The 27,221-nt window shown below is 45.7% G+C and overlaps 1 protein-coding gene across 2 annotated transcripts in view; it reads right to left on the reverse strand.

Moving 5' to 3' along the window:
• ndrg4 (NDRG family member 4) overlaps positions 1-27,221 on the reverse strand; it is a 214,098-nt gene that overhangs the window by 123,345 nt on the left and 63,532 nt on the right. For both annotated transcript variants that reach the window (XM_067997685.1, XM_067997686.1), the window contains 4 exons: positions 26,508-26,613; positions 12,356-12,476; positions 11,314-11,376; positions 3,331-3,391 (listed from right to left, as the gene is read on the reverse strand). In XM_067997685.1, the coding sequence (XP_067853786.1) occupies positions 3,331-3,391; positions 11,314-11,376; positions 12,356-12,476; positions 26,508-26,613 (351 nt within the window). The remainder of the gene's footprint in view (positions 1-3,330; positions 3,392-11,313; positions 11,377-12,355; positions 12,477-26,507; positions 26,614-27,221) is intronic.

Here is a 27,221-nt window from a genome sequence, read left to right on the forward strand (position 1 = left end):
GTTATTCGCAGGATAACACAGAGCAAGGGTGGGGAGGGTTACATACAGGATATCACAGGACAAAGCAGAGCTGGAGAAGTGTATCACACTGGATAATACAGAGCAGGGTGGGTATTATATACAGGGTAACACAGAACTCAGAGGATGTTACACACAGCAAAACACATAGTTGGGTGAGTGTTACACACAGGATAGCACAGAGTTGGGAGTGTGTTCCACACAGGATAACACAGAGCTGGGAGTGTATTACAAACAGGATAACACAGAGCTAGGAGGGTATTACACACAAGATAACACAGAGCTGGGAGGGTATTACATACAAGATAACACAGAGCTGGGAGTGTGTATCACAGGATAACACACAGCTGGGAGTCTTACACACAGGATAACACAGAGCAGAGGGAATGTTACACACATTATAACACAAAGCTGAGAGTGTGTTAATAGGATAACATAGAGCTGAGAGACTGTTACACACAGGAAAGCACAGAGCTGGGAGAGTGTTACCCGCAGAATAACAGAGAGCTCGGAATGTATTACACACATGATAACACAGAGCTGTTATGTATACCACACAGGATAACACAGAGCTGCGAGTGTGTTACCCACAGGATAAAACAGAGCTGGGATTGTGTTGAACACAGGATAACACACAGGTGGGAGAGTATTACACACAGAATAACACAGAGCTGGAATTGTGTTACACACCGGATAACATAGAGCCTGGAGTGAGTCTCACACACAGTAACCCAGAACAGGTTTTGCGGGGGGTGGGGGCTGTTGCGCACAGGATAACAGAGCTATGAGCGTGTTGCACACAGGATAACACAGAGCTGGGAGTGTGTTGCACACAGGATAACACAGCACTGGGTGTGTGATTATCACAGAATAATAGAGAGCAGGGAGAATGTTACACACAGGTTAACACAGAGATGAGACAGTGTCACACACAGGATAACACAGAGCTGGGAGTGTGTTACACACTGGAAAACACAGAGCTGGGTGTGTGTATCACACATGATAAGACCGAGCGGGAGGTGGGGACGTGTTACACACAGGACAACACGGAGCTGCGTACATAGGATAGCACAGAGCAGGGGGTCTGTTACACACAGGATAACACAGAGTTGGGAGAGTGTTACACACAGTAGACTACAGAGCTGGGAGTGTGTTACACACAGGACAACACAGAGCTGTGAGTGTATTACACACAGGGTAACACAGATCAGAGGGAGTGTTACACACATTATAACACCGAGCTGGGAGTGTGTTACACACGGGATAACACAGAACTGGAAGTGTGTTTCACACACGATAACACAAAGCTGGGTGAGGGGGGTGTTGTTATACACAGGATAACAGAGCTAAGAGTGTGTTACATACAGGATAACACAGAGCTAGGAGCTTGTTACACACAGGACAACACAGAGCTGGGAGCTTATTACACACAGGATAACACAGAGTTGAGAGAGTGTTACACACAGGACAACACAGAGCTGGGACAGTGTTACACACAGGATAACACAGAGATGGGATTGTGTTACACAGAGGATAACAAAGAGCTGGGTGTGTGTATCACACATGATAAGACCGAGCGGGAGGTGGGGACGTGTTACACACAGGACAACACGGAGCTGCGTACATAGGATAGCACAGAGCAGGGGGTCTGTTACACACAGGATAACACAGAGTTGGGAGAGTGTTACACACAGTGGACTACAGAGCTGGGAGTGTGTTACACACAGGACAACACAGAGCTGTGAGTGTATTACACACAGGGTAACAGATCAGAGGGAATGTTACACACATTATAACACCGAGCTGGGAATGTGTTACACACGGGATAACACAGAACTGGAAGCGTGTTTCACACACGATAACACAAAGCTGGGTGAGGGGGGTGGTGTTATACACAGGATAACAGAGCTAAGAGTGTATTACATACAGGATAACACAGAGCTGGGAGCTTGTTACACACAGGACAACACAGAGCTGGGAGCTTATTACACACAGGATAACACAGAGTTGAGAGAGTGTTACACACAGGACAACACAGAGCTGGGACAGTGTTACACACAGGACAACACAGAGCTGGGACAGTGTTACACACAGGATAACACAGAGATGGGATTGTGTTACACAGAGGATAACAAAGAGCTGGGTTTGTGTATCACACAGGATGACACAGAGTTGGGAGTCTTACACACAGGACAACAGAGCTGGAAGTGTATTACACACAGCATAACAGAGAGCTCGGAATGTGTTACACACAGGGCAACACAAAGCAGAGGGAGTTTTACACACATTATAAGACAGAGCTATGAGTGTGTTACACACAAAATAACACAGAGCTGGGAGAGTGTTACACACAGGATAACACAGAGCTGGGAGAGGATAACACAGAGATTAGAGTGTGTATCGCACAGGAGAACAGAGCTGGAAGTGTGTTGCACACAGGATAACACAGAGATGGGAGTGTGTTACACACGGGATAACACAGACCTGGGCATCTCTATCACACAGGATAACAGAGCTGCAAGTGTGTAACACCCAGGATAACACAGAGCTCGGAAAGTGTTACACACGGGATAACACAGAGCTGGGAGGGTGTATCACACAGGATAACAAAGAGCTGAGGGTGTGTTACACACAGGATAACACAGAGCTGGTAGTGTGTTACGCATGGGGTAATACAGAACTTGGACTGTGTATCACATAGGGTAACACAGAGCTGGGGGATGTCACACACAGGATAACACAGAACAGGGGAAGTGTTACACACAGGAAAACACAGAACTGGGAGTGTGTATCACACAGGATAATGCAGAGCTGGGATTGTGTCTCACACAGGATAACACAGAGCAGGGAGTGTGAATCACACAGGATAATAGAGCTACTAGTGTGTATCACACAGGATAACACAGAGCAGGGAGTGTGAATCACACAGGATAATAGAGCTACTAGTGTGTATCACACAGGATAACATAGAGTTGGGACTGTGTTACACACAGGATAACACAGAGCTCAGAGCATGTTACACACAGGATACACAGAGCAGGGAGAGTATTACACACAAAATAACACAAAACTGGATTTGTGTATCACATAGGATAATGCAGAACTGGCAGTATGTTACACACAGGATAACAGTGCTATGGGTGACCTCCCCTTCAAACAGGGTCTCAACCCTCCCCTCAACGTGTCTGTTGGTAAATACACTGTAAAGAGGAGGAGGCAACAACAATCACAAAAATAATTTAACTTTAAATGAAGGTCACACATCCATTGGAACCCGTTGCTCCAGCTATAAAACATTGTTTAGACACTCACAGCAAACTTGGCGAGGACATAGGCTCCAGCCCCCACTCCGATCCCAACAATACTTTGAAATCTGCAGAGATATAAGACATCACATTAACGTTCAAATAAACCACATGAAACATCTGGACAGTATGGTCTGTCTGGTCTGTATCTGGCCGGGACTGTACGTGGCCTAGCCTGGCCAACATGGAGACACATACCCACCGTGAGGGCCTGTATTCACCCGGACTACCCATCATGCTGGCATGGATCCAACCAATCCTGTCCACCATGTGTGTCTGTACCCCAACGGGGCCTAACCGCTGTACAGGACTGGACCCAGACTGGGTCTATTCTTTACACACTGAGAGACAATTCCAATCCTTCTTTCCTAAAATATATAGAGATTGTGATGACTATAATCCATGAGATCTTTCTCTTACCAAATGCTGCTGCTAACGGAGGTGATTCTGGTCCCTGCATATTGTGGCGGGAATTCTGACCAGGCGGGAATTCTGACCAGACAGGAATTCCCACCCACAGTGTGCAGCAGCCGGAATAATTTCCATTGGCAGCAGCACTTAGGTAGGAGTGGCAAGGAGGGAAAGGGAGATGGGGTGGGGGGGGGCGGGGAGGGGAGGTGGAATTGGATGCAACGCAGAGGAGAGAGATGAGAGACGTGAAGGACAGGGAAGGGAACAAGATGTTTTCACTTCTCATAGGTTTTTCATCATGGTCATTCTTGAGTTGTCTCCCTTGCCAACTCTAGGCTCGAGAGTACTCTACGATTTCAAGTTGCTGTCTATTTGAAGTGTGTATTGAATGTGGTTTAGTGATGTGTGACGAGGTGGTGATTCTAGTGGCACTGGATCCTCCACTGGTGTATTCGAGGTTGGCTCACACATGACAACCTAGAAAATTAGCAAAAGCTGACCTACAGCTTCAGGAAAGCTGACAACTCAAGAAAGACCATGATGAAAAACCTGTGAGAAGTGAAAATATTTTGTTCCCTTCCCTGTCCTTCACGTCTCTCCTCTTCGTTGCATCCAATTCCACCACCCGCCCGCCCACCCCATCTCCCTTTCCCTCCTTGCCACTCCTACCCAAGTGCTGCTGCCAATGGAAATTATTCCAGCCGCTGCACACTGTGGGTGGGAATTCCTGTCTGGTCAGAATTCCCGCCACAATATGCAGTGGCCAAAATCACCTCCGTTAGCAACAGCATTTGGGTAGAAGGGGTACTGAGGGGAGACGGGCCTGATCCATGCTGGGTTTTGTCAGCAAACGCTGACACGTGGATGGGTCCCTAAAATAATTGAAACACTGAAGGTTGGTACCTACGCTGGTCGGTGCACTAGCTTAACACTGACCCAGGCTGTGAGCTCAAATCCAGACTCTCTTTGTTGGTGCCTTCAATCAGACTGGATTTGAGCTCACATCCTAGAGATGAAAGGTCCCAGGCCCCATCTGGGGAACTGCATAAAGTTTTGGGCGCTGCTCCTCGGGAAAGATAAATTGGCCTTGGAGGGGGTTCAGCGCAGATTCACCAGAATGTTACCAGGGTTTAAAGGGTTAAATTATGAGAGCCAGATGCATAAACTTGGTTTGCATTCCCTTGAGTTTAGAAGGTTGAGGGGTGATCTAATCAAGGTATTTAAAATGATAAAGGGGGCTGACAGGGTGGATGCAGAGAAACTGTTTCCTCTGGTGGGGGAATCCAGAAAACGGGGACACAATCTGAAAATTAGAGCTAAGTCATTCAGGAGTGAAATCAACCACTTTTTCACACAAAGGGTGCTGAAATCTGAAACTCGCTCACCCAAAAGGGTGTGGATGCTGGGTCAATTGAAACTTTCAAGACTGAGATCAATAGATTTATGTTGGTTAAGGGGATTAAAGGATATGGAGCAAAGGCGGGTAAATGGAGTTGAGGTGCAGATCAGCCATGATCTAACTGAATGGCGGAACAGGCTCGGAGGGCTGAATTGCCTACTCTTGATCCTATGTTCCTATGAAAGGGTCCTATGTGAAATAGCTTGGGCATTCCAACCCAATTCCCAATGGGTATGAGTGCATAGTGCAAAACACCCAATATGAAAGTGCCCACAAAGCAGGAATGGCTGAAGGATGGAGCTTCTCTGCACTTAGCTCCTAATCTGTGCAATGTCAAGGGGGCAGGAACTGAGAAAAGTTGAAAAAAAATCAAAGGGGAGAGTCACGATTGGGCAGACCCAGGACCTCCTGATTCTGGTCGGAAGTGCGCACGCATCCTGCCCACCATTTTGGGGACTTAAGAGGCCGCGTAGTGCCTGAAAAAATGGGTCCAATTTCTAGGCCGTAGTGTTCATTAGGGATACTGGGTACTTAGCATCATATAATGTTCATTAGAGATACTGGGTACTTAGCATCATATAATGTTCATTAGAGATACTGGGTACTTAGCATCATATAATGTTCATTAGAGATACTGGGTACTTAGCATCATATAATGTTCATTAGGGATACTGGGTACTTAGCATCATATAATGTTCATTAGAGATACTGGGTACTTAGCATCATATAATGTTCATTAGGGATACTGGGTACTTAGCATCATATAATGTTCATTAGAGATACTGGGTACTTAGCATCATATAATGTTCATTAGGGATACTGGGTACTTAGCATCATATAATGTTCATTAGGGATACTGGGTACTTAGCACCATATAATGTTCATTAGGGATACTGGGTACTTAGCATCACATAATGTTCATTAGAGATACTGGGTACTTAGCATCATATAACATTCATTAGAGATACTGGGTAATTAGCATCATATAACGTTCATTAGAGATACTGGGTACTTAGCATCATATAACGTTCATTAGAGATACTGGGTAATTAGCATCATATAACGTTCATTAGAGATACTGGGTACTTAGCACCATATAATGTTCATTAGGGATACTGGGTACTTAGCATCATATAATGTTCATTAGAGATACTGGGTACTTAGCATCATATAATGTTCATTAGAGATACTGGGTACTTAGCATCATATAATGTTCATTAGAGATACTGGGTACTTAGCATCATATAATGTTCATTAGAGATACTGGGTACTTAGCATCATATAATGTTCATTAGAGATACTGGGTACTTAGCATCATATAATGTTCATTAGAGATACTGGGTACTTAGCATCATATAATGTTCATTAGAGATACTGGGTACTTAGCATCATATAATGTTCATTAGGGATACTGGGTACTTAGCATCATATAATGTTCATTAGAGATACTGGGTACTTAGCATCATATAATGTTCATTAGGGATACTGGGTACTTAGCATCATATAATGTTCATTAGGGATACTGGGTACTTAGCACCATATAATGTTCATTAGGGATACTGGGTACTTAGCATCATATAATGTTCATTAGAGATACTGGGTACTTAGCATCATATAATGTTCATTAGGGATACTGGGTACTTAGCACCATATAATGTTCATTAGAGATACTGGGTACTTAGCATCATATAATGTTCATTAGAGATACTGGGTACTTAGCATCATATAATGTTCATTAGAGATACTGGGTACTTAGCATCCTTTAATGTTCATTAGAGATACTGGGTACTTAGCATCATATAACATTCATTAGAGATACTGGGTAATTAGCATCATATAACGTTCATTAGAGATACTGGGTACTTAGCATCATATAACGTTCATTAGAGATACTGGGTAATTAGCATCATATAATGTTCATTAGAGATACTGGGTACTTAGCACCATATAATGTTCATTAGGGATACTGGGTAATTAGCATCATATAACGTTCATTAGAGATACTGGGTACTTAGCATCATATAATGTTCATTAGAGATACTGGGTACTTAGCATCATATAATGTTCATTAGAGATACTGGGTACTTAGCACCATATAATGTTCATTAGAGATACTGGGTACTTAGCATCCTTTAATGTTCATTAGAGATACTGGGTACTTAGCATCATATAACATTCATTAGAGATACTGGGTACTTAGCATCATATAATGTTCATTAGAGATACTGGGTACTTAGCATCATATAACATTCATTAGAGATACTGGGTAATTAGCATCATATAACATTCATTAGAGATACTGGGTACTTAGCATCATATAACGTTCATTAGAGATACTGGGTAATTAGCATCATATAACGTTCATTAGAGATACTGGGTACTTAGCACCATATAATGTTCATTAGGGATACTGGGTAATTAGCATCATATAACGTTCATTAGAGATACTGGGTACTTAGCATCATATAATGTTCATTAGAGATACTGGGTACTTAGCATCATATAATGTTCATTAGAGATACTGGGTACTTAGCACCATATAATGTTCATTAGAGATACTGGGTACTTAGCATCCTTTAATGTTCATTAGAGATACTGGGTACTTAGCATCATATAACATTCATTAGAGATACTGGGTACTTAGCATCATATAACATTCATTAGAGATACTGGGTAATTAGCATCATATAACATTCATTAGAGATACTGGGTACTTAGCATCATATAACGTTCATTAGAGATACTGGGTACTTAGCATCATATAACGTTCATTAGAGATACTGGGTACTTAGCATCATATAACATTCATTAGAGATACTGGGTACTTAGCATCATATAATGTTCATAGAGTTGGTGGATGGGTGCAGACATCTGCAGGCTCCTTGAGGAAGAGCTGCTCCCGGCTGGGCCTGGTGGCCACGCATTGCCCGTCGCTGTAAAAGTCACCACTGCCTTCAATTTTTCTTTGCCTCTGGATCCTTCCAGTGTGCCACTGGAGACATCTCCAGGGTCTCTCAGTCGGCTGTACATAAGTATAAGGCAGGTGACGGATGGCTTGTTTGCCAGGGTGTCCACTTATGTGACGACAACAGCCAGAATGAGCGGGCAGTGGGTTTTGCCTCTCTGGCTGGTTTCCCACAGGTGCAGGGTGCCATCGGTTGCACACATGTGGCAATCCGAGGACCACCACATGAAGCACAAGGGAGTTCACTCCATCAATGCACAGCTGACGTACAACCACAAGAAAGAGGTTCATGCAGGTGTGTGCCAGATTCTCTGGCATCTGTCATGATGTCTTTATACTGCACTAATCCAACGTTCCAACGTTCTCCTACCAGGAGACAAACTTAAGGGCTGGCTCGTAGGAGATAAGGGATCCCCCTTCAAACTTGGCTCATGACACCTGTGAGGACCCCCACCAATGAGGCACAAGAGCGCAATAACAAGAGCTACATGACCACCAGGTGTGTCATCGAGCAAGCCATCGGCATGTTGAAGATGCGCTTCAGGTGCCTGGATAGGTCTGGAGGTGCCTTTCAGCACTCACCAGCGAGGGTCTCCAGAATCATAGTGGTGTGCTGTGTCCTGCATAACATAGCGCAGCAGAGAGGTTTACAGGTGGAGGACCACAGTGGCACTCGTCAATCATCCTCTGATGATGAGGACATTGAAGAAGAGGAGGAGGAAGAGAAGGATGATGAGCAATATGAATATTGGGCATCCGTCGCCAGACCAGTCACGTATATTGATGCCCGGGATGCCCTCATAAGTCAAAGGTTCACTTAGTCAGAATGAGAAAAAGAAACATTGAAATACTCCAGCCCACTCCCACCAGCACAGTCCTTCAACCACGCGTACACCCACTGCACATCCGCCCAATGGTTTTCGTCATGTATTGGCATTCATCATGAAGCAAATGAAAGGCCGACTTAACACTTGAGATGGAATAATGACCAAGACATGGAAGTGGTACTAATCAATAAATTTTATGTGCCAATATTAAAAAAAGGAAACTTCACAACATAATATTTCTTCAAACACCCATGTATGTACCCTTGGTGAATTAAAATTGCTTGAACATACGCTTCCTACTGCTTCTACATGGTGCATCCCCTGTGGCTTCAGTAGAGGTAGTGGCAAGCTGCTCAGATCCCTGCCCTGACTGCTGAGCTGCTTTTGGCCTATGACCTCTGGCCTGTGAGGACCCTGTCAAAGAATGATCCACCTCCATCTGTGCAGGGGCCATCGGGAGAGGAGACAGTATGTCGGGTACCGGTTGAGGGGGGGTGGCAACGGGGTGAGACGTGGGAGCGTTTGTCTTGGAGTTCCCACTTCCATGTCCCCTTTCACCGTCATCTCTCTTCCGGGCCAGGGCCACATCATTCCTACCACTCTGCTGGACAGCAGCTTGGTGCAGATCCGTGACCCGTTGTAAGGCCACGGATAAGGTATCTGTCATTCTGTTGAAGGTGGCAGACATCTCCTGCACGGCCGTAGTCATGGCCTGCAAACTCATTTGAGAGCTGTGCTTAAAGCTCCACGGAGGCAGCCACTCTCTCCATGGCAGACATTCTCACAATTACCTGGGACAACAATCCACTAGTGTTGGAGTTGGACTCCTCCATCCTCTCTGCTATTGTGGACAGTCTGCGTGGCACGTTTGCCAATACCGTGCAAAGATGCAGCTGTACCTCAATCATTCTCAATTTCAATGATGGCCCCCAGGGTTCAGCATCTGTGTCAAACTGAACAGAGCTGGGAGATGAGCACGCCCCCCCCCCCCCCGCCCACCGACGCGGACTCTCCACAGCTGTCCCTGTCACCAGTGTCTGCTCATGCTCACTTGTGAATTGTGAATCACCGGGTGATAACCCACCTAACTGTGTAACAGGACCCACCGAAGTGCCAGTATCTGGTGGATGGTTGTATGTGATGTGACGGTGCACCCTCAGAAGGAATGAGCTCCTCTGAGGAATCGTCGTCAGGCATATCCACAGAATATTGTTGTACGTGTGAAAGCCCTAGAAGACAAATGAAAGTGATATGAATTAGTCATGGCAAAGTAACAATCTTGCCAATCACCATACTCAGGTTTCTCATAGTTCAGCCATTGATGAAATAAAGTCAGCATGTGTGTGAAAGATGTTTTAAATTCTGTCACCGGGCATCTGTGAGTTCTCAGTCTCTCCATCTCTGATTGAGAGGGACGCAGATGTGCCACTAATCTCCATGGCCCCCTCCTCTGTATCAGTCAGCTGGACTATTTGTGGAGGGCCACCTCCAGTCCTTGCCTTCTCTCTTGCGTTTTGCGCTCTCTTCTCCTACAAGGGGCGAAAGAACAGACCTGTGAGTGACTGAAAGTGACGTATTTACCTGACCGATGCAGTGCATTGAGTGAGAGTGACGATCAGACAGGTGCATCACATTGCTGAAGGATTGGGCTGAGTGGCAGCAGTGGGTGGATACATGGGGAGGTAAGGAAGTGCATAGAAAGTGAAGGATGGGTGATGTTGAAACTCAAGTGGGTGTGAGGAGTGACTTGAAGAAGTACACTTGGCAAGACAGAGTCGGGGGGGGGGTGTTAGTGGGTGAATCAGCAACTATACTCACTTTTCCTGACCTGGTTAGGTCATTAAAGTGTTTCCAGCATTGCAAACAAGAACAGGCCACAATGCTTCTGCTGCTCACCTCCACAGCCACGCCTTCTTGGAACAGAAGCAGGTTTCTTCCTCCTATTGTTGGGGTAAATGATGTCCCTCCTGTTTCTCAATGCAGTAGTACTTCAAGGGAAGCAACGGTGAATCTGGGTGCTGGCCTTGCATTTAGTGAATCCATGGTAAATAACTCCTGGCTCCTTGATATTCCATTTTTGCATTGGCCCTTCAAATAGTGAACCTCAGATCGCCTCACGTGGGTGCGCAGTACACCTGCTGCTCAGCTTGGAGACGCGAAACCCGGATGAAAAAATTTAATCGTTCAATGAAGTTAAGATCACAGAATCCAACCCACTAACTTCAATTCCGGGTTTCGAGTCCGAAAATCTTCCACCCCCTCCCCCCGCCCCACCCCACTCTCCTCCCAGCTCCGAGTAAATATCGGGGCCCTAGTGTTCATTAGAGATACTGGGTATTTAGCAACATATAGTGTTCAGTAGGAGACAGTTAGCACAGGATGACTCACCCGAAGTGCTGAACTACACTTGGCAACATGGCAGCCAGCTGGTCCATGGTCGGGAACTGGTACCTGAGTGAAGGACACAGCACATAAAAAAGTTAGTGTAGGCGAGGCCCTTCTTTATATCAGGTGGGATAACCCGGTGCAGCTGGAGACAATATAATAAACACCAATATATCACAAAGATGACAGATGCTGAGAAACAAAGACTTAAAGACACGGGGATAGAATTTCCACAAAGATTCTCCTGATGTAACTTCAACTGAAGATTGGCAGAAACCCTGGAGAAACGACTTAAACAGCCACAGACACTATATCTCCCTGTTTTCCACTGATCTTCCGCCAAAGTTACAGTGGGACATCGGGACAACCCCCAGGGAAATCCTACCCCGTGGTACTGGGCACCAACAGCCTTCTGAAAGGCTCAGAAACCCTGTTGAACTCCTGTGTGTTTAAGTTTGTACGAGTAAGGGACAGAGTTCCAAGCAATGATATACGGGAGAGTGTGCCACAGGCAGGATGAAGCACTGTTTGAACAGGCAGAGGGAGCTGCAGTGTATACAGGCACTCAGTGAACAATCTATAGTGTATAGAGAGCAACGGAGACCTGGAATAACTACAAACTGGTAATTCAATCGAGGGCTTTATACATAGAATAATGGGCACCTAAGAGTGAGTTAGAGGTTGCAATCTATTCGAGGGGTTCAAATGGTTTATAGATAGAATAACGGATACCCTGGGAATGAGTTACAGTCTGCAATCTAGACGAGGGGTTCGGGTGGTTTATATACAGAATAATGGATACACTGGGAATGAGTTACAGTCTGCAATCTAGGCGAGGGGTTCGGGTGGTTTATATACAGAATAATGGATACCCTGGGAGTGAGTTAAAGTGGAATCTAATCGAGGAGCTTGGATGATATAAAACCTGGCGACTGATGTTTGTGCTGTTTAGATCTGTGACCAGATCCTAACTATTATATAGTGTGGGACAGAGTAAAGAATTTTAAGCTGATGAGCGTTGACGCGAAATGTCAGCGAGACTTACCCTGAAGGGAACTGCGAGGCATTCGTCTGCTGGCCTGGAGCATCCACGTGGCACACGACAAAGTGCTTGGTGATTTCCTGCATGTCCTCAAAGTTGAAGAACGTGTTGAAGCACAGTTTATCTGAAAAAAAGAAAGTCAGAGGCTCCATAAAACTCAGCAGAGGTTTTACCGTTGGCAGTTGTAGAAGGTACTGGAAGGGTGAGAGCAGCAATTGGGGTGTGGCTGGGGTCAGTGCACAGATCTAACGCTGGACCAGAAGCAGCAGGACCACCAGTACAACCAGTAACCTCAGCCTTATTTCCACATAACAGCAGCTCTCGCTGTACCACAGGAAGTGGGAAGAGCTCCACAAATTCACCCCTCTCACAACCGCACTTAATTCGGTGGTAAATGCGCTTCTGGGCATGCCTCTGCCACATCTCCCCCTTCCCCTTGCCCACCAAGCCAAGCTCTCCCCAAGGTTCCTCCCTGCCCTAGCCCTGATCTCGCATCTTTCTCTAGTTTCTCCTATCTCCCCTCATGTCCTTTCCGAGCTTGCCTTGACCATGACCCAATTTGCACTAAAGTGCTGACCACCCAACTTCCCTTCCTGCCCCCGATATTGTAAACGGTATCTTTCCTCAGGTACTCTCCCCCTCCCTTTCAAAACTGCCGCCATCACCCCCACTCCCCACCTCACAAAATCTAACCTTGACCCCTCTGTCCTTGCAAACTACTGCCCCAACTCCAACCTCCTTTTCCTCTACAAAGTTCTTGAGCATGTCGCTGGCCAAATCCGTGCCCATCTTTCCCGCAACTCCATGTTTGAATCTCTTCAATCAGGTTTCCGTCCTTGCCACGGTAGTGAAACGGCCCTTATCCAAATCACAAATGACATCCTATGTGACTGTGACCAAGGTGCACTAACCCTCCTCATCCTTCTCGACCTGTCTACAGACTTTGACACAGTTGACCACACCAACATCCTTCCTCTGTTGTTAGGCTCAATGGGACAGCCCTCGCTTGATTCCACTCTTACTTATCTAACTGTAGCCAGATTATCTCCAGCAATGGCATCTCCTCCCGTCCCCACGCCGTTACCTCTGGAGTCCCCCAAGGATCTATTCTGGGCCCACTCCTATTCCTCATCTGTCCCTCAGTGACATCATCCGAACGCATGAGGTTAGGTTCCACATGTACGCTGGTGACAGCCAGCTCTACCTCTCCACCGCTTCTCTCGACCCCTGCGCTGTCTGTGTTGTCAGACTGCTTGTCCGACATCCATCCCACTCTCTGGCCCCTCTCTCAGGATGAACCAGGCTGTTCACAACCTCGGCCTCCTATTTGACCCTGAAACCATATCCTCTCCATCACAAAGTCGGCCTACTTCCACCTCTGTAATATCGCTGGTCTCTGTCCCTGCCTCAGCCCAAAGGGTAGGGAATTGAAGGGGGATAAGTGTCTCTGTGAAAGGGTGGGCTGTTGGATGAGGTACAGCGTCTCTGAAAGGGGGGAGAGTTGGATAAGTACAGTGTCTCTGAAAGGGGGGAGAGTTGGATAGGTACAGTGTCTCTGAAAGGGGGGAGAGTTGGATAAGTACAGTGTCTCTGAAAGGGGGGAGAGTTGGATAGGTACAGTGTCTCTGAAAGGGTGGAGAGTTGGATAGGTACAGTGTCTCTGTGAACTGGATCTGGATGTGGGAGTAGGGGGCGGGGAATTGGATGTGGGAGAGTGACTGTTATAACTCTGAGGAAGTGATAGTCTTGTTGGTCCATTAAAAACCCAAATGTCACTTTGCTTTTCCTTTTTTGTAAGATTAAAAATCTATTAATTGTGAAGCATAAGAGTGCTTAAAATGAACCAGAAAAAAAAATTCACTCTTTAATGTAAAAATTTGAAATTTTACTGGAAACAAGATCAGAACCCCCTAGAAACGCATGAACAATGATCTGATTCTCCTTCAAGTTGTCAGCTATTTATGTTCTTTTCCTCCAATTTAAGTGAATGAATGTCGGATTACAAAGCCTGTTTAAACATGTCATCGGCTTATAATCAGGGCCCTTCTCGAGGCATCGGCTTTCTTCAATCGTTGAGCAGTTTTTGCGGGTTTTCGAGGTTGTTGTGTACGTTATCACCATTACTTTTGTACAATCATCCCCTTTTCCTTGCCAACCTGTCCTGATGCCTCTAGACGGGAGCTACTGTCCCTCTACCCAGCTGCTGGGAGCTTTCAAGGGCAGCCCAGCAGTGACTCTCCATCTCTGCTCCTCTTGGTGCCTCCCAGCTCGATGCAACTCAGATTGGGAACTGAGCTGGGCAGGACCAGAACCCGTGGGAACTGAGCTGGGCGGGACCAGAACCCGTGGGAACTGAGCTGGGCGGGACCAGAACCCGTGAGAACTGAGCTGGGCGGGACCAGAACCCGTGGGAGCTGAGCTGGGCGGGACCAGAACCCGTGGGAACTGAGCTGGGCGGGACCAGAACCCGTGGGAACTGAGCTGGGCGGGACCAGAACCCGTGAGAACTGAGCTGGGCGGGACCAGAACCCGTGGGAACTGAGCTGGGCGGGACCAGAACCCGTGGGAACTGAGCTGGGCGGGACCAGAACCCGTGGGAACTGAGCTGGGCGGGACCAGAACCCGTGGGAACTGAGCTGGGCGGGACCAGAACCCGTGGGAACTGAGCTGGGCGGGACCAGAACCCGTGGGAACTGAGCTGGGCGGGATCAGAACCCGTGGGAACTGAGCTAGGCGGGAACAGAACCCGTGGGAACTGAGCTGGGCGGGACCAGAACCCGTGGGAACTGAGCTAGGCAGGACTGGAACCTGCAATCTGTCTCTGCTCTGTGGGCTGAACATCAATGTGTTAACGCTCAGTGCCCCTGCACCACTCCCTTACAGCTTGGTTTGCCTTTAACATCCACAGCTCTGTATGTGGTACTCTGCACTTTTAGGTAAGTTTTATCATGTGTCCATGCTGCTTTATTGTACTTGTTTCACCATGGAATAAGATTTTTAATAATGCGTCTCTCTGGGCTCAGTGAGTAAATGAGTATAGTACTGAGGAAGGCCTCAGATTCAACCCTCCCTGGTCCATTCTGAGTTAGCTGATCTCAGCTGAGACACTGGGGGAGCTACAATTAGCCTCAGCATCCCGGATTAGAAAAGATAAAATCGTTCAGGACTCCCACTCCCAATCATTATCAGTGGTTGCTGCTGGAAGATGCCCAGGTGATGAGAGCAGAGGTGGGGCTTGGCTTCATTGCCCCATCTCTGCACCCCTCACCCCCCCCTCCACCTCACACACAACAGGCTGTCACTGGGCTACTTGATCAGAGTGCTGGAAGGTAACCGAGGGGAGACATAGGAGTCGTCAGGAGGGATGGGGGAGAAAACTGGGGATGAATGCAAAGAAAATGAAAACAATTTTTTTTTTAAATTCATTCTCAGGATATTGGGGTCGTCAGCAAGTCTGCCATTTATTGCCCATCCCTAATTGCCCTTGAGAAGGTGGTGGTGAGCCGCCTTCTTGAACCGCTGCAGTCCATGTGGTGAAGGTTCTCCCACAGTGCTGTCAGGTAGGGAGTTCCAGGATTTTGACCCAACGATGATGAAGGAACGGTGCTATATTTCCAAGTCGGGATGATGTGACTTGGAGGGGTTGTCTGGCTGATTAAACTACGTGATCAACCTGCATAAAGTTGCAGCCGTTGTGAGTAGACTGAGCGACGCTGTCAGTCCTGATCAGGCTTGTGTCGGTCCTCGAGTACTGCATTATGACACAGCAGCTCATCAGCGTCACTCGTCACATTAACTGGTGAAATGACCCTCAGGAATGTCTCACAATAAAGAGCCGGTGCCAAACAGGTGGAGGTATTCATCCCCGATTCCCCCTAAACTCCCTAAAGAGGCTTATTATCTTTTGAGCTCAGTGTGTGATCTTTGACCAGCAGTGATTTGCCGATCAGCTCTGTAGTGTTGATTCCGAAGCTCTGTTCACATCTCTGTTCTCTTTCCCTTGGTCTCCGGGGGAGTGACAGCTCCAGCTCCATCTCTCACACGTGGCCAGCACGAGCCTGGGATTGCAATGCGAGGACCAAGGTCACTTTGACACTCGCTCCGTACACGGGCTGGAGCTGTGGCGGCGTTTTGTGATTGTCAGGGATATCTCACAAATGTTCCCCTCTCCCACCCCTCCAGCATTGGATCCTGAAGGAATTCCTGGCACTGCTGATTCGTTTGCACTGATACATAATCCAGCCTGGGAACAAAGGACCGACAATCATGGAGGCTCCTCACACAAACCAGACATCATACTGCTGTAAGGACTCTGCATACAAGGTTCCTTGCTGCTAACACGGATGGAAGGTCCTTCCACCTTATACAGATGTAAACACCTTGCCACTAACATAATGGTAAGGTCTTTGCAGCAGCTATGCCGAGGTGTCAGCTTTGGCTCAGTGGGTAGCGCTCTTATCTCTGAGTCAGAAGGTCATGGGTTCAAGTGCCACTCCAGAGACTTGACCACATACTCTAGGCTGACACTGCAGTGCAGTACTGAGGGAGCGCTGCACTGTCGGAGGTGCCATCTTTTGGGTGAGATGTTAAATTCTAAGGTGGACAAGTCATGTGGAGACCCCGCTGCTGACACACCGAAGTGCCTCTATCAGACACAGACACCGAGATCACCTGCACCAATACAGCCTGTACCTCTACCAGACTCCAAGATCGCCTGTACCAGTATACAATCTGTGCCTGTACCATACAGCAAGATCGCCTGTACTAGAATACAATCTATGCCTGTACCATACAGCGAGATCGCCTGTACCAGTATACAATCTGTGCCTGTACCATACAGCGAGATCGCCTGTACCAGTATACAATCTGTGCCTGTACCATACAGCGAGATCGCCTGTACCAGGATACAATCTGTACCTGTACCATACAGCGAGATCACCTGTACCAGTATACAGTCTGTGCCAATACCAGACAGCGAGATCACCTGTACCAGAATACAGTCTGCGTCTGTACCAGACAGTGAGATCACCTATACCATTACACAGTCTGCGTCTGTACCGGAAACTTGTGAACCTCTGATTGCAGTCATCAGACTGATCCCTCTTCACTGCAGCCTATTACCGAACCCAGCGTGGCACTGACTGATGTATTTTAGTAAGTGAATCACGTCTGCACTCGAGTTTCATGCTCAAGACCCAGCGCTGACTGAGCACTGCACTCCTGATCCTCCAGCTCCATCTGCAGAGATCTCAAGGTCACCTCCACTGTACCATGAATATCATTTCAGCCCCATTAAAAAATAAAACAGAGAACCTATTATCTGTAGAAACGACCAATTAAGACCATCTTAAAAAGAGGACTGGTGCCACCCTCCCCCCTCGGCACCATGACCCTGGTCTATCATTTCCATAATCCTTCAATGAGTTACACTCCTCACAGCAGCAGCCAGCCTCAAACAGCAGCAACTCTCCGTGCTCCGCATCTTAATACCCTTCTGTACCAAAGCAGGTCCAAGCAACAATTTCTGGCTTGCAAGGCAGGATTTCCTGCATTTAAAAACACACGCACAGACAGATTCCAATAGTAGGCCAGTCCTTTTAGGCCACCATCTCACCCCTCACCCCACTGACTCTGCTGTGTTTCAGTCCCACAGACACAGGCAGCCCCTCCACTACTTCACCATGTGGAAGCCTCTCTTGGGAGGCTGCTCAGGGCCGAGCTCAATCCTTCCCTCATCCGACATCCAAACTCGTGCATTTTCCAGCAGGAGTCACTGAACAACGATCCAAAGCAGGAATCCTGGCTCGATTTCCCCTCTCCCTTAGCCTGGGGATGTGAGAGCAGTTGTGGACACCCCATCAGCTAACTCAGCACAGAGTGAATGGGCACTGCACCTGGGGCCTTCCTCCTCACTGAGCACTGCACTCCTGATCCTCCTGCTCCAACTGCAGAGATCTCAAGGTCACCTGCACTGCACCACGAATACCATTTCAGCCCCATTAAAAAAATAAAACAGAGAACCTATTATCTGTAGAAACCAATGCACTGATCCACAAACAGCCGCTCACTAATTGGGTACTTCCAGTGAACGGCTAATAATCATACTCTGTTTCTTTTCCTGACCACCTTTGTTTGCGGACATGCATCCAAATCTTTTCTGATCCTATTCCAATTGCACTCCTTGTATTTATCCATTTTCAAATCTACCTGCCATCCCTTGGCCCCTCTGACTAATTGCTCCACATTCCAATCGAATGCTATCAACTCATTGCCTAGACCACATAGCCTTGTATCATCAGCAAATTTTATAATGTCACTAGTAGATCCCGCTTTGGATTGCTCATAGACTGTCCAGAACCTGGAGTGCGGTTTCTGATATTCACTGTGGCATTGTGATACAGCAAAACTACCGAAGTACTTTCTGACTGACAGGCGGTAAAAATATTATTGTTCTTCCCTCTCCAAAAGCTCTATTCCCAGTTATTCACATTATAGGAACATAGGAACAGGAGTAGGCCATTCAGCTCCTTGTGCCTGCTCCGCTATTTGATAAGATCATGGCTGATCTGTGATCTAGCTCCATATACCTGCCTTTGGCCCATATCCCTTAATAACTTTGGTGGCCAAAAAGCTATCTATCTCACATTTAAATTTAGCAATTGAGCTAGCATCAATTGCCGTTTGCGGAAGAGAGTTCCAAACTTCTACAACCCTTTGTGTGTAGAAATGTTTTCTAATCTCACTCCTGAAAGGTCTGGCTCTAATTTTTAGACTGTGCCCCCTACTCCCAAAATCCCCAACCAGCGGAAATAGTTTCTCTCTATCCACCCTATCTGTTCCCCTTAATATCTTATAAACTTTGATCAGATCACCCCTTAACCTTCGAAACTCTAGAGAATACAACCCCAATTTGTGTAATCTCTTCTTGTAACTTAACCCTTGAAGTCCGGGTATCATTCTAGTAAACCTACGCTGCACTCCCTCCAAGGCCAATATGTCCTTCCAAAGGTGCGGTGCCCAGAACTGCTCACAGTACTCCAGGTGCGGTCTAACCAGGGTTTTGTATAGCTGCAGCATAACTTCTGCCCCCTTGTACTCTCGTCCTCTAGATATAAAGGCCAGCATTCCATTAGCCTTCTTGATTACTTTCTGCACCTATTCTTGACACTTCAATGATCTATGTACCTGAACCCCTAAGTCCCTTTGGACATCCACTGTTTTTAACTTTTTACCATTTAGAAAGTACCTTGTTCTATCCTTTTTTGATCCAAAGTGGATGACCTCACATTTGTCTACATTGAATTCCATTTGCCACAGTTTTGCCCATTCACCTAATCTATCAAATATGAAATATATGTTGTATATATATTGTAGTATATTGTAGTAGATGCAAGTGCTTTATTTGTTTATTCTTCCCTCCTCCCTCCATAAAATATTCCTCCCTTTTCTCAGTTATTTACATAATTATTAAGTTTTTTTTCTCCCACTTGTTTCCTCACAGTGGATTTGTTGAGACGGTCACAGGTCCGGCACTGCCCAAAATTAAGTCTCCAGTGACCAGAATCTGAACAGCTCCTGATTATTCGTCATGGTTTGGGCTTGGCTGACTGACCGACCGACTCTGACCGCAAAGTCTGAGGTCTGAGGTCAACATCAAGATACGTCATACACATTCCTCTCTAGTCCCGGCACAAACGTCCCCCACCCACCCAACAGCAAATCTCATCCCAAGTAACGCCGTTAGCTGAGGATTTTTATTTAATAGCTTAAACGGTATAAGATGCATTTACATTTTTCCCTCCGTTTACGGCCCATGGTTGTTTGTAAATTTTCTCTCTTGTCGGTCACTCTGGGCATTGTCGTACCACAGGAGCAGGATGAAAACTACAACTCCAATGATACATCTCCCTTACGCAAATACACAATTCATGCACCAGTCTCCAGGCCTATCTGAGGGGGTGAACCTCTTGCAGGCATTTTTTAAACATTAAATAACCAATTTATGGACAGGTCTTGTCATTTCTTTTTCAGGTTTGTATAATTGTTTGTATTTTTATTACGCGGTGTCATAAATGTTATTTCCAGCTGTAAATACTGACCTGAGTGAAGAAGGAAAATGGCAGCCAAATTTAAAGTGAAGAAATTAGTTGAGCAATTTGACTGGACGGTTTTGTGGTACTTGCTGGTTCATGAATGGCACCTTTGGGAAGAAAAAAATTGAGGGGTTTGATTGCTCGGCTCTCTGCTGGTTACTCATTCCTCGCTGGTACTTTTTGCTACTTTTGGTTCTTTCACATTTAGACAGTCAGATAAATGGTTAATTGAACCGAACATGACATTTTCCATTGGACACGTGACCCTTTGAGGTGTGACGCCCTGTGGTGCGACACTTTTGAAGTCTGGTGTCTTTGAAGCCACATACTCAGGTATGATGCGGTTGAAAGTTGAGATATAATGAACGCACAAAAGGCAGAAGACTTTCATTTATATCAATATTGTTATTGGAGATTCTCTCCTCCATCTACAATATATTAAAATCTTACATCTGTACGTACTTCATGTCAACTTTTTCCCGTTATAAACTCTGATATTCACTTTTATAATGGAAATTGCCTCCATCAACCTGTCACACTGGGGTAGATCTTGACTTTGTGCGACAGTGTAAAACGGGCGATAGTGAATCGGCATTTTACATCTCTCCCAATTTTTATTTCCATGAGAGAGATGTAAAACGGGCTGCTGACTCACTGTCACCCGTTTCACACTGTCGCACAAAGTCAAGATCTACCCCACTGTAATTGCAACCTCAAGTCAGTGGAGACACAGGTTTCACCACCACCAGGAGGGTGTAATTACAACCTGACGAGTTTACATTGGCAATTCCATTATAAATATGGACATAGGAACATATAATGGAAATATAAAGGTAAAGGAACAGCTGCGCCAGTCTGCCTCCAAGCCAAGAACCAGAGAGGAAACTCAGCAGTCGAGTATCAACACAGACTTGGGACTGAACCTGGGGCCCTCCTGGTCTGTTTGCCTCAGTGCCACACTGAGCAGTGAAGTTAATAAGTGAGCATTGGGTTCACGATTCCTTCTTTTTGAGCTACTTTTTCCCCCTTCATTCAATATCCATTGTTCCCATGTCCCGCTCTGGGGAACGGATTGATGCTCAACATGTCCAATCACTCTGGAGCGGAAGCCAACAGAGCAAACAGAGTGCTGAATCCTACAGCCGGAATAGCAGAGTACAGGTCGGAGGAAGCTGCAGTCAGTGCTCTGGTCACTGAGACCCATGGGGAAGATTCAAAGCACTGGAGAAATAAGAGAAATCGTGCAGACTCCTCATGTCATAGAAATGTGTCATGAAAAAAGATTGGTGAAACTTGGGCTGTTTAGCTTTGAAAGGAGGTGACTGAGCGGTGATGTGATGGATGCATCCAACAAATTGAACAGAAAAGGTAGCTCCATGGCAGTAATATGAGTTTAAACTCGTTAAAAAGTATATTTAGAACCAATGACAGAAAGTTCTTCATCACACACAAGATGTGAGCAACATGTGGAATGGACTTCCTGCTGGGATAGGGAAGGTAAAAATCCTGGGATATTCCATAAAACAGTTGGAAGCTGTGATGGAGAGACTGCCTAGAGTCATCCTCGATGAATGAGCTGGAATGGGTTGTAGGCCATTCCTCATCTATATCTACATAAGGACATGAGTGCAAAGGACCAGTAAAGACCATTCTGGCCAGTCTTGGGCCTAACTTGTGATCTTGTCATTACAGCTCTCATGAGGGGCCGGGGCTGGTATTTTCTCTCAGTACTCTGGTTATCTATGGGCAGTATTATCTGCCTGGGCAGGTCTCTGAGCGTAATGTTTGTCTGGGCAAGTTTCTAAGGGTATGTCTGTCCAGGGGGGATAGTGTGTGTCTGAGTAAATCTCTGAGGCAAGTTGACTGTCTGGGCTGGTTTTTGGGGAGGGCTAATGTCTCCCCGGGAAGGTTTCTGGGAGAGGGAGGGGTTGTATTGTCTGTTTGGGGAGATAATCTCAGTCTAGGAGGTTGTGTATCTGGGTGGTTTCTAGTGACTAATGTCTGTTTGAGCAGATCTCTGGCAGGTATTGTCTTTCTGGGCAGGTTTTGGGAGTTAATGTTTGTCTGGTGGGGGGGGGGGTGGCAGTGAAATGTCTGTCTGTTCAGGTTTTGGGGGTATTTGTATTACTGGGTAGGTTTTGTTATGGGGGGGCGTCATTTATTTCTGGGCTGGTTCCTATGGATCACTGCCTGTCTGGGCAGATGATTGGGGGGGAGTGACAGGTAATTACCTACTAGATTGCAAGCCTGTTACTCGCTGTGAAGCATGGTCTGTCCACACAGCCACCTACAGCTCTGCTCAGCAATGAAAATGCTGCCTTTACAATTATAATTGGTGTTACCAGCGGCTGTTTCAAAGGGAGAAACCTGCACCCAAACGAATACAGAAGGAGTAGCAGCATGTGAGCAAGGTGAGCATGTAACTGGGGCACTCGCCCAGCCTCCATTCACTGACCTTTTCCAGTGGTAGTAATTGCTTTTATGATTGGGTCAACATCCCACAGTCCTGTAACCATGACAACATTAACCCTATGCTTCCCAGACCACAGAAAATGTACTTCTTTCGGAGAAGCTCCAGTCTATAACTGTCACAGCTTCTGGTTGCCAACCCTCCAGGATTGTTCTAGAGTCTCCAGGAATTAAAGATTAATCTCCAGGACACCGCTGTGAGAAACCCGGGAGAACAGTCATCGGGGCATTAAAAAAAGTGTTTTTTTTTTCATTTTCTTTGAACATTTTTGTTTATTAGTTACAAAAATATTGGAGGTGGGGAAAAAATGCTATTTGACTGACAGTGAAGAATCATCCAATTGGCTGAGAAGGCAGTGTGCTGCAAGGATGGATGTGTCAGGCGACCAATGCGGGAGCGAAGGGGCGGAGGGGTTGGAAGAAGGAGGTCATGGAATGAAACCTCCAGGAATACATCCAATCAGAGTTAGCAACACTAGGTTCCCTAAGCAGCGACGGGAATAACTACACCAGAAGAGGTCATGAACTATGATATGTCCTGAAGGTGAGGTTTCCTCATTAAAAGGGGTCCTGGTGGAGAGAGACTCCCTCTGTAAAAGATATCTGCATCGCAAGGCTTCCATATTAAAAGGGACCCAAAGGTGAGGCTAACCCTTTAAAAGGGCTCATGAAGGTAAAGCAGATTACAGTTCAGGCTTTCTCCCACACTTTGCGTTCATGCTCACCGCAAAGGTGGCTTCAATAGGTAGGCCCATGTCTCCTGTGAACCAAAACTTAGCCTTACGTCTGAGGTTGAAGATCAGCCATGATCTGATTGAATGGCAGAGAAGGCTTGAGGGGCCATATAACCTACTCCTGTTCCTATTTCTTATGCTCTTATGTTCTTAACTGGGATAGCATGTATCAGGACTTACAATCAACCCTTATACAATCTGGGGTACACACTGGAAGTAGTCTGGGGTACCCATCACATACTCTTCACCTTCTCTAATAGGTGAAAACATCACGCTGACAGACCATGTGTTTCAGGCTAAACAACAAAAAGCAATTTTTATAAGACATAAATTTGAACAGAAGAAATAAATCAGCAGAGAAAGTGCAGTATGGTACTTAATTTCACTTTTTTACTCAGAGAGTGGTTAGAATGTGAAACTTGCTGCCACATGGAGTAGTTGAGGCAATAACACAGATGTATTTAAGAGGAAGCTAGATAAGTACATGAAGAACAAAGGTGTAGAAGGATATGCTGTAAGGGTTAGATGAAGTAGGGAGGGAGGAGGCTCATGTGGAGCATAAACACCAGCATAGATCAGTTGGGCCGAATGGCCTGTTTCTGAGCTGCAAATTCTATGTAATTCTATGTAATACTTGAACCAGTTTTCTGAGATCAATATAACAAAAGCTTTCGAATTTTTGTGTCCTTTCCAGAGTCCTTAAACTGAGTCATTTGATCACTCTATGTGCCTTTGTGCTCACAAAGTTCCAGCTCACTGCAGTGGTGTGGAAATACAGTTCAACGTGAACTCAAAGCATGATAATAGATTGCAGTAAATATACCTGGGTTCAGTCAGCTTCAAAAACAGAGCCTCCACAATAGGAGGATGTCTTAAAGGCAATTCCAAATCGTTTCTCACCCAAATGAATGGGAAGTGGAAAGGTCTCTGAATTAACTGTTCATTAAATCAGGCTCAATATCAAACCGATTGGAACCGTGACATCAGCCGAGCAACTCCACTCCCCTTCCCTTCCCCCACCTTTGTGTCAGCAAATTATCAACGTCAAACAAACCAAAGAGAATTTCTGTACCATTAGCATGTAATGCCTACAGGCAGAACTGTGTCTTCACTCTATATACAGGCTTTCAAGGTAAAAAGACTAAGGAATTCTGGTCAGAAATAGGAATTCCATTTAATAAAACTGTAGTGTCCTGTCCAGATAAAATTGATCAATAAAAATGTAATATGTTTGTATTTTATAACATGGCCAGAACAGAGCCCAAGTCCTTCATGAGGCTCACGGTTTAACTGGGATCCCATAGTGGAGACTCACTTTTCAATGCCCTTCAGTAAAGGCTGTTCATTCAATACAGGTGCACACTATGAGCAGAGTCTGGAATGTGAAGCCATCAATGACGTGACATAGAAAGCTGCAGTCTACATGGGAAGGGGGCGGACAGCTATTTTCTGAAGTACTGCTCTTTTGAAGCCGCCTCCCAATACCTTGTCTGAAATAGTCATTCTCCATGCATGAGATAGAGGGATTGGGTTAAGGGGAGCAATTATGTAAATTGGGCATGTCCTCACTGGGAAAGAGAAGGTTGAGAGGTGATATGATTGCTGTTTTTAGGATTCTAAAGGGACTAGATAATGTAGACCATGACAAGCCATTTCACCTTGTCCAGAGCAATAGAACCAGAGGACACGGCCTGCGCTTGAAGGGGGGTAAATTCAAAACTAATCTGCAGAAGCAATATTTCAGTGAGCGAATGGTCAATCTATGAAACAGACTCCTTAGGGAGATGGTGGAAGCAGTTAATATTGATTCATTCAAATGTAAGTTAGATAGATTTCTTTCAGAAAATAACATTTTGGGATACAGTATATGAGTAATGTGAGATATGAAATGTGGTAAGTGTAGCTTACTTGGCAGGAAAAAGATGACTTTGGACATATGGTTCCCAAAGTTCCCCATCACTGTGGATTTTCCTCGCCTCATTTCTAGGTCTGTTTAGACTAATTGATAGAGATTGATTGCTATGATTAGTCAACAACTCCATTATCATTGTATCATGCGACTACCAGGATGGAAAAAGGTGAACTAGATGGGCCGTGGGTTTTTTTGTCCAGTAATTCCTATGTTCCTATGAGCCTAGACACTGAGTATTCGACTGTGCATGGAAAGGCAGGGGGTTGCATTAAGGTTGGACCTGATCCTGTCCTCAAAAGGTATCTACACACGCACTTAATAATTGTCACTGAACACTGTGACTCATGGCTGCTTAACTCAGGACGGTGTAGGCCAATCCTAGCACCAGTACTGCTAGCCTAGCTGATGTCAGGTAACTCAGAATCAAACATGGCATCTTCTGGTCTGGACGTTTTCGTATATCGCGAAACAGTGCCTCTACTTACTCGGCCATCAGGAAACCACTCCAAATTTAACTTTTATTCAAGCATAAATATTTCTATGAACCAAATCCCTTCCCACTCAATCCCACTCTATAGAATTCCAATAGACCAAATCCCTTCCCATTTAATCCCATTGTATAAAATTCCAATAGGCCAAGCCCCTTGCCATTCAATCCCATTATACAGAATTCCATTAGACCAAACTCTTTCCCATTCACCCACCCCCATTGTACATAATTCAGATGGCAAAACCTCTTTCCATTCATCCCATTATATAGAATTCCAAAAGGCCAAACACCTATCCCTTCACTCCTATTGTACATAAGTCAATGGGACAAATCCTTTCCCTTTCACTCTCACTGTACAGAAATCATGTGGCGATCTTGGATCTGAACAGATTTCCATTTCACTGTAAGTCTGATCCATTTTCTTTTTATGATAAACAGTGGAAAAAGCTATACTTACGATTCATCCCAACATCATGGTAGGTCAGGATCGCCGGGCGGTTTCCTCTTGGTGCACCGCGGATCACCACATGCAACATCCCATAGGGGGTTTCAATATCATGCTCCTAGTGTGGATCAATAAAAGTGACAATCAGCGATTGGAAACTTCTTTTATTATCTATCCTCAAAGTCGATGATTGTACAGACCTGCACTCTGTAACAAATGCCTCATAAAATTAATCAGCGATTGTACAGACTCCCTCTTGTTCATGTACCTCTCATTAAATCAATCATTGATTGTACAGACTCTCTCTCTGTAATGTACCCCTCATTAAATCAATCAGTGATTGTACAGACTCCCTCTTGTTCACGTACCCCTCATTAAATCAATCAGTGATTGTACAGACTCTCTGTGATGTACCCCTCATTAAATCAATCAGTGATTGTACAGACTCTCTCTCTGTAATGTACCTCTCATTAAATCAATCAGTGATTGTACAGACTCTCTCTCTGTAATGTACCCCTCATTAAATCAATCAGTGATTGTACAGACTCCCTCTTGTTCATGTACCTCTCATTAAATCAATCAGTGATTGTACAGACTCTCTCTCTGTAATGTACCCCTCATTAAATCAATCAGTGATTGTACAGACTCTCTCTCTGTAATGTACCCCTCATTAAATCAATCAGTGATTGTACAGACTCTCTCTCTCTGTAATGTACCCCTCATTAA

The sequence above is a fragment of the Heptranchias perlo genome, chromosome 16 (genome assembly GCF_035084215.1).
Source record: "Heptranchias perlo isolate sHepPer1 chromosome 16, sHepPer1.hap1, whole genome shotgun sequence".
In the NCBI taxonomy this organism is placed as follows: Eukaryota; Metazoa; Chordata; class Chondrichthyes; order Hexanchiformes; family Hexanchidae; genus Heptranchias; species Heptranchias perlo.